The sequence below is a fragment of the Polyodon spathula genome, chromosome 5, assembly GCF_017654505.1.
Source record: "Polyodon spathula isolate WHYD16114869_AA chromosome 5, ASM1765450v1, whole genome shotgun sequence".
Lineage (NCBI taxonomy): Eukaryota > Metazoa > Chordata > Actinopteri > Acipenseriformes > Polyodontidae > Polyodon > Polyodon spathula.
The window spans coordinates 12,140,712-12,149,238 of record NC_054538.1 but is presented as its reverse complement, the minus strand read 5'-3'; the positions used below and the strand labels follow the sequence as shown (position 1 = coordinate 12,149,238).

Sequence of the window (8,527 nt, the reverse complement as noted above, 5' to 3'; positions counted from 1 at the left end):
TATTTGGGAAAGAGGCTTCTCATCCTCTGTTCAGCAATTTCAACAATGCTATCACATTGAATATTTTAATTCCAGGCAATTTGTCCTATAACAACAGTGAATACAATAAGTTGTTCAAGTATCTACAGAAATGACATGGCATAAACACAACAGGGAAATAAAAATTTAAAAAGTCTTAATTAGGCAGATCATTTCATTATCTTTTTTTTTTTTTTTTGTCTTAAGCAAAACTGCCAGTTAAACCCATCTACATTTAAAAAAAACTTTTGCAAATGTAGGTGTTATCCAGTGCCAGTCTCTGATCATGTTATATGCTCCTAAATAAGGAATTCTATTTTTGCCTGTGACTCACTTGATTGCTTGTGAAAATTACAATGACATATTAAAGGTATAGTTCCCTATATGATTTTATTTAGTAAGTTATTTAATTAAATATTTCATAAGGATGTCTGTTACCTCTTAAGCCCATGCTGAAAGCATCGGCACAATGGGTGTTTGATTAAGCTGATTGCTTTCTTAGTAACTGTCCCAGTATTGCTTGGCTGAGCGGTGGTAGGGTGAGTCATACAGTCAGGTTCACATCCTGGCTGTGCCAAGTTGCGGGTCTTTGCTGGGGATTCCACAGGGAGCGTTGCATTTGCTCTGGCACTGCAGCGGGTTAGGGAGGCAAAATTGGCAAGGAGTGTTTCTCCTCAGCCCGCTAATGCGATCCGTACTGGCCAGCCGCCCAGTAAACTCAGGACGACATCTGCAGGACTGGCCTTTGTCCTCCAGGATCCATCTGCTGTTGAGCTTTTAGGTGTAAATATGTAACTGTCTTGGTCTTGGGATTGGAGGACACCCACTGACCTCCAGTTCTCAATTCTAAAATTGGAGAGAAAAATATGGGAAAAATAATTGGCCTAGAATAATTGAATACATAAACAAATACATACATTTGAGTGGGTTGCTACTATCAGCAACTACTTGTAATTCCAAATCATGTAGTTGTGCACAGTTCAGTTTATTTCAATTTATTATTTTCTTTTAATGAACTACTAATATTCAAATTAACAAAGTTTCTCAAAACTCTGGATTGTTAGCAACCAAAGGATAGAACAAACCAGTCTCCCTTAATGAAAGAAACACAATCTGAACCTAGAAGCATGAGAACTTCCAGTTTGTTTTTCATCCAGATGGCTATGATGATTATATAATTAATTGTGCTTACCCACTTTAGAAATGACAGCTGTTTAGAGTTCCAAAACAGCAAAGACAACCTCATCAAAAGCAATCATTTTAAAAACATGAAAGAGTGGCTGTGATTAATATGAGGTAGGAATTTATCACGAATGTGTTGCAAGTCTGAATGAAAAGGGGTTACAAATATCTTATAATCAAAGTTCAATCAGTAAATGTATCTTTCTGGTATTTAAAGAGCATATTTGAATGCAGGTTTATTGTTGAAAAGCAATTGAAAACAGCCATACCATCTAATGAGCTGATCTTCAATCCAATGGTTAAGATTTCTCTATGCAACCAATGCTTTTTTATTGGATATAAATGGCTTCTTTACTGCAAGCTTTTATGCAAATTAGTCTGACAACTTTCCAGTTAGTAAATGACAATCATCATTTCAACAGTTAGAAAATGTGTCTGTAAACACAAATCAGTGTATAGTATGGCCTCCACTGGTAGGTATTTTTACAGTTTGTCTTTTGCTGCAGATGTATTGTTACACAGTTGTAATTTCTCATGAGAACACATTAAAACTATCTGTTCAAAAAATATCCTGATATGGATCATATCAGCATATTTTTCATAATGTAGCACTTTCACTTACAAAACCCTAATTTCTGGAACACTAGATGGCACTAGTTAGACGGTACAAAACATTTCTGAGGTGGTGTTAGGTTTCAGCAGGTAGAACATTTCCTTCTGAAGATACACCCTCAAGACTCACAAATCTCCACTGATTTTGTTTTCTTTTCCATTAGTTACGTTTTGAAACATTATTCAACCTGTAAATCGAAACTAGGCTGCTAAATAAATGCAAACTTGATTTGTTAAAGACAGAATATACCCCTGTAATTAACAAACAGAATATTTAAATATACTGTGGCTAAAAGAACAACCAGTTAATTGATGATTAGGTATGAACAGGTTAGTCCTAATATTGGCAGCATTTGTCTTTAGGTAATTTAAAACAATTTTATTATACTTTCTAAAACCTAGCTCGCTCTCTCTCTCTCTCTCTCTCTCTCTCTCTCTCTCTCTCTCTCTCTCTCTCTCTCTATATATATATATATATATATATATATATAAATATATATAATATATAAAATATAAAATAATATTACCCCACTAGAGAGTAATTAAAGGTCGAAGGCTTGACCTTACTACATAATTTCAATGAAAACCACATTAATTTCAAAGGTGAGAAGTTTGCCTTTTGTTCTGGTATAATCACTCACTGTTCGATCTAATGCTAATGACTAGAACCACCCCGTGCAGTCGGGATATGTCGACAAACTCGCGCTGTCTTGCCTGTTGTCAAAAGGAGGTATGTAAAACACTGACCTGTTTTTTGACTGGATTTATCACACCCAAGGATGTCTCCTAGAACAGTATATCAAAAAGGAGAACCCCGCCGAAAATACGACGGTTCCAAATTGTTACCTGTTGTAAGGAGAGGTTCTTTACGTGTCAATGTGAGCCATTCCATACAACCTCAACAACATGTTTGCTCGTTGCAACCCGTTGTTGTAGTGACTTGCTTTTGTTCACGCCTCCTGTAGTGATTGACGCCAGCATGGCCCATTTAGATAAGAGCATGTTTTTGTTCAACCAATAACCATGGGGGCGTTAGAAAAATGTTTGGTGGGGGTTAGGTTAAGGGTGTTTTTTTTTTTGTAGCAGTGGAGAGGTGGGAGCTGAGAGAGGTAGTGTATACTGGGAGGAATCATAAACTCTCCAGTTAGTAACACACACATACACACACGGTAGAGAGAACGCTGACAGAATCTGTCTGGAGAGTGAAGATAAGTAAGAAAAAACGGAGGAAAGATTGTGTCTTGTTAAAAAAAAAAAAGTCCACAACCCTATTGGATATTTCAAATGTGTGTTCAGAAAATGCTAATGGTGAAGACTAGTCGTTTTGAAAAAATAACACACAGTTAACTTTAGCCTAGTAATCACTGTACAACAATTGACAGCTGAGAAATGAACATCGGACTGGCTGTGTGTAGTATCCAGATGTAATTGCAAGGGTATTGGTTTTTAAATGAATATGCACTAACTGAAACGGAATTCGTGGGTCGCCTAATTGGGAAAATGACTAATTAATTGAAGTGGACAGTACATTGGGCTGTGCTGGACTGCAGGAACAAAACATACTTATTGGTATGGGATTAAATGCATCGTCACAGGTTTGGAAAACTTGGCAGTTGCAGCATCATCTTTATGAAATGTTAAGTGTTGAAGACACGGGACTTGCACAATACCACCAGAACTTATGAGTGAAACAGCTGGGCTTCACATTGGAGAAGATGTTTCTGACTGGTAAATCAAATGCGAAATAGTTTATTTTAAAATATCTGTTTATTGATTGAATACTTTGGATTAATGCAACGTTTCCCTAGGGTATGGAACATTTAACAGTGTATGAACAGCCTGGTGTTCGTGCTGGCTACATATGGGTTGTGCCTGGGACTCGTACAAAAAGTTAATGTCATGTCAAAATATTAAAATCAGATTTGAAACTGACGGAAAAAAGTGAAAAGACATCGCATTTACAAAGTAAGAATCTCTCTGAAATAGGCTGTCCCACGTGAGTTTCAAATTCAAGCAAGTGATTCACTTTGCAGAATGTAGTTTGGGAAAAAAAAAAAAAAAAAAAAAAAAAAAAAAGTCTAATGACCTCATATGGAAACACTTTGCAGCTCTGTTTAAAAGAAAATACTTTCAAGTGAAAGAGGTACACAAAACAACTTTATATGGAAGTTGGCTGAACGGACGTGAAGACTCTGGATCAGTGTTTATGCACCACTTTGGGAATATGAATGGAACGTTTTACCCTGGACTTTTTAAGTATCGATAGCTTGGACTCTGAGTGATACTAAACACCGAAGAAACTACTTCCTGCAGCTGATGGTAATGGAATCAATATAACACAAATCATAAAATCATAACTGCTGGATTTAAAACAGTTGGTCATTCTGAATCTACGTGACAAACTGATGCAGCACTCCCTCATAACAGTTTAGTGTCGTTGTTAATCCTCCCCACAGGAATGTCTGAACTTCATGTTAGGGTTAGTTTTTAAAATATTTTTTTAATGACGGGGATTCCTACCAGGAGCTGTTTTAAATCGCTGTTCTGTGAAGATGACGTGCAAAAGGAAATTTAAATATTTAAAACAAAAGAGAATTTTCAATAGTGAGATGCAAAAATATGTGTCTTAAAATGAAGTCTTGACGTATGCATTTAGGACAACAGTTCAGTAGAAGGAAGAGGCGTCATCATTCTTCATCTCCCTTAAGGGAAACAATAACAGCAGGTGTCACCTGTTAAAGCAGGTACGAGTTTAACTGTATTTCTTTCACAGTCCGCTAAAGTCAATGGCTTTGATTTGGTGTGTCTCGATCGATTGACTTCAAGAGTAGAACGCTACTTATACTACAGATGTTAATACAAATGTGTATACCATCAGAATCGAAAGTAATAAATGTTAATAAATAAAAACTAATATGCGTAAATATTCATTCAAATTCTGTATTGTGTGTTAACTGTCAGTTGCAAGTGGAAGGGACAAAAGTAAGACTGAATTTGTGCCAAGCATTAGGATTATTTTAATTATTGGGCAGGGGAACACCACACATAATGTACAATTAAAACTACATTGTCAAAATGTTGTTAAATTTGGTATAAATGGGATTAACGAATTCTTATACAAATATAAAAATCAAAACACACAAAGTTATATATTTCCTGCTAAGTAATTCATCATTTGATTAGTCTGCATCTGACACTAAAGGAGCTGAGCTGCTTATACATCCAATGGTGTACTAGTACAAAACACACTTTACATTGGCCTTTCTAAGAAAAAGAATACAGAACACATAAAGTTAACAGAGAACCAGCGCTTTATAATAAGTCAAGTCTGGATTATTACAAATTTAACATGCTTAAAGTGAGTAGTGCTTTATAAAAATAAGTGAAGTGAATGGCTACTGTGTTTTGTGCACACAGCTACCTAAAGCCATCAACATGCTCATTTTGGCATGAGAGTCTGCTCCATTTGTTGAAACTGGAACCGTCTCCTCCTCTTCCTCCTTCAGCCTCTTTTCTCATCTTCATCAGCCCCGCTGCCCACATGCAGGCCAAAAAGAGGTACCTTCTAGTGTCTCTAGGAGCCTGTCTTCTACTGCTTGTCTATCTGGGGGGATTGCAGATTGGAGAGTTCCATCAACATCGCCACCACCCACGCAACCTCCTTAAGAATCCAAGTGGTCAAGATCCTCAGAGGCAGCATTGGCCACGGTGGATTAATCCTCTAAGCACCTATCTGGATAGCGAGGAGAAAAATGAGGATGGCTCTCAACCACAGCTGCGGCATGCCTCTCCCAGAGAGAGAAGGGAGATCAGGGCCAATGTATACAAAAACAGGAAGTGCAGGATGGACACCTGCTTTGACTTCAGCCTCTGCCAGAGGAGCGGCTTCAAGGTCTACATCTACCCTTTGCAGAAGGGGGAGAAGATTTCGGAGAGCTACCAAAAGATTCTCACCACCGTAGAGGAGTCCAGATTGTATACCTCAGACCCAAGCCAGGCTTGCATGTTTGTCCTCAGCATTGATACATTGGATAGGGATCAGCTTTCTGTTCAGTATGTTCACAGCGTGAAAGTGAAAATTCAAAGCCTTCCTCAGTGGAACAATGGAAGGAACCATCTCATATTTAATCTGTATTCAGGGACCTGGCCTGATTACACAGAGGATTTGGGTTTCGATATTGGACAGGCGATTTTGGCCAAGGCTAGCATTGGCATGGATAATTTTAGGCCAAACTTTGACATTTCGATCCCTTTGTTTTCAAAGGACCACCCACAGAAAGGAGGTGAAAAGGGTTATTTGACGTTCAATAATGTCCCTCCGTCAAGGAAATATTTATTAGTTTTTAAAGGGAAAAGGTACCTGACTGGTATTGGGTCGGAAACCAGGAATGCATTGTATCACATTCACAATGGGGAGGATATTATTTTATTAACTACTTGCAAGCATGGGAAGGACTGGGAGAAGCACAAGGATACAAGGTGTGACAAAGATAATGATGAATATGCAAAGTAAGTGGTCTCCTATTATTAGATTTATCTTTAAAAGTAATCTTGTGGATTGTTTTATTTTAGTCAGGCACTTTGGGGAACTTCCAGCCTTGGAAGTTATATTTCATTGAGTGCATGTAAACCATTTTACTTCACAATGCTTAGTAGACAGGTGTTCAAATTTGTGAAGTATGTTAAGGTTTATTTAATTGTTTACCAAGTTCCAGCTCATTTTGTCTTTTAAGTAAATAATATATGTATGAAGCTCAGGTACTGTTACCAGCATCCATCCACATTCTGTAAATATACATGGTCAACTGCTTATTTTTATTTGGTAATTTACATTTTATTTAGGGTTGGTCATCCATCCATCTTGGTAGCATGTTTTCTTAAATGACTGAGTCAACTCTTAAATGAAGTAGCGTTTAAAGATGTATTCCATGCTACCATTCTTCACTTGCAGTTGTTAGCTTCACTGTCATATTTCCTTTGAGTAGATTTAAATTGACTTTTCCCATGGAGGAGGTGGTCCTACAAAGGTTAACGACAGTAGGTTTGTTGACTCCAAAGGGGCTTCTTCTTTTTCTAATTCCAATGCACTCATCTGTTTGCAATGTATAGATTCTGTATAGTTACAGAGGCTCTCAAAAGTATTCACCCCCCCTTGGACTTTTCCATATTTTATTGTGTTACAACATGGAATCAGAATGGATTTAATTAGGAGTTTTTGTCACTGATCAACACAAAAAAAGTCAAAGTGAACAATAAAATCTACAGATTGTTCTAAATTAATTACAAATATAAAACAGAATATAATTGATTGCATAAGTATTCACCCCTTTTGCTATGACACACCTAAATAAGCTCTGGTGCAACCAATTGTCTTTAGAAGTCACATAATTAGTTGAATGGAGTTCATTTGTGTGCAATTAAGGTGTTAAAACTACACCATGAAGACAAAGGAACATTCAAAGCAAATCCGAAATAAGGTTCTTCAAAAGCACCAATCGGGTAGGGTATAAGAACGTTTCCAAGACATTGAATATCCCTTGGAGCACATTAAAGTCCATTATAAAGAAATGGAGAGAATATGGCACAACTGTGAATCTGTCTAGAACAGGCTGTCCTCAAAGACTGAGTATCCGGGCGAGAAGGGCACTAGTCAGGGAGGCCATCATGAGGCCTATGGCAACTCTAACAGAGTTACAGTCTTCCACGGCTGAGCTGGGAGACACTGTGCATACGGCAACAATAGCCCAGGTGCTTCACAAAACTGGCCTTTATGGGAGAGTTGCAAAAAAAAAAACAAGATCAAATCTCGGCTAGAGTTTGCCCGAAGGCATGTTGGAGACTCTGAGACCAAGTGGAAGAAGATTCTATGGTCTGATGAAACCAAAATAGAGTTTTTTGGCCTCAACGCTAAGCGCTACGTTTGGTGCAAGCCTAATGCCGCACATCATCCTGAGAACACCATCCCTACAGTGAAGCATGGTGATGACAGCATCATGCTATGGGGATGCTTCTCTGCGTCAAGGACTCATGAAGAAGGAGGACAAAATGGATACAGCAAAGTACAGAGAAATCCTGGAGGAAAACCTGCTGAAGTCTGCAAGAGACCTGGGACTTGGGAGAAGATTCATCTTCCAACAGGACAATGACCCCAAACATACAGCCAAAGCCACACTGGAGTGGCTTAAAAACAAAAAGTTCAATATCCTGGAGTGGCCCAGGCAAAGCCCGGACCTCAATCCAATTGAGAATATGTGGAAAGAGTTGAAAATTGCTGTTCACCAAAGGTCCCCATCCAACTTGATGGGGCTTGAGCAATTTTGCAAAGAAGAATTGGCAAAAATTGCAGTGTCCAGATGTGCAAAGCTGGTAGAGACTTATCCAAATAGGCTCATGGCTGTAATTGCTGCCAAAGGTGCCTCTACCAAATATTGACTCAAGGGGGTGAATACTTATGCGATCAATTATTTTCTGTTTTGTATTTGTAATTAATTTAGAACAATTTGTGGATTTTATTTTTCACTTTGACATAATGGACTTTTTTTGTGTTGATCAGTGGCAAAAACTCCTAATTAAATCCATTTTGATTCAATGTGGAACAGTCCAAAGGGGGGTGAATAATTTTGAGAGCCACTGTATGTTTTATGACAATTATTATACAATCGTAGGATTCAGTGTAAAACTTGGTCCAATGTAGTGCCTCAGCCTGCAGTCAGAC

General features: G+C 38.0%; 1 protein-coding gene across 3 annotated transcripts in view; it reads left to right on the top strand.

The window, feature by feature from the left end:
- The first annotated feature begins 3,873 nt into the window (after positions 1 to 3,873).
- LOC121315561 (exostosin-1-like) overlaps positions 3,874 to 8,527 on the top strand; it is a 313,424-nt gene continuing 308,770 nt past the window's right edge. The window contains exons 1-2 of one of the 3 annotated variants that reach the window (XM_041249758.1): positions 3,874 to 4,556; positions 5,319 to 6,321. In XM_041249758.1, coding sequence (XP_041105692.1) covers positions 5,354 to 6,321 — 968 coding nt within the window. In that variant the 5' untranslated portion in view covers positions 3,874 to 4,556; positions 5,319 to 5,353. The other 2 variants (XM_041249759.1, XM_041249757.1) reach the window with 2 other exon arrangements.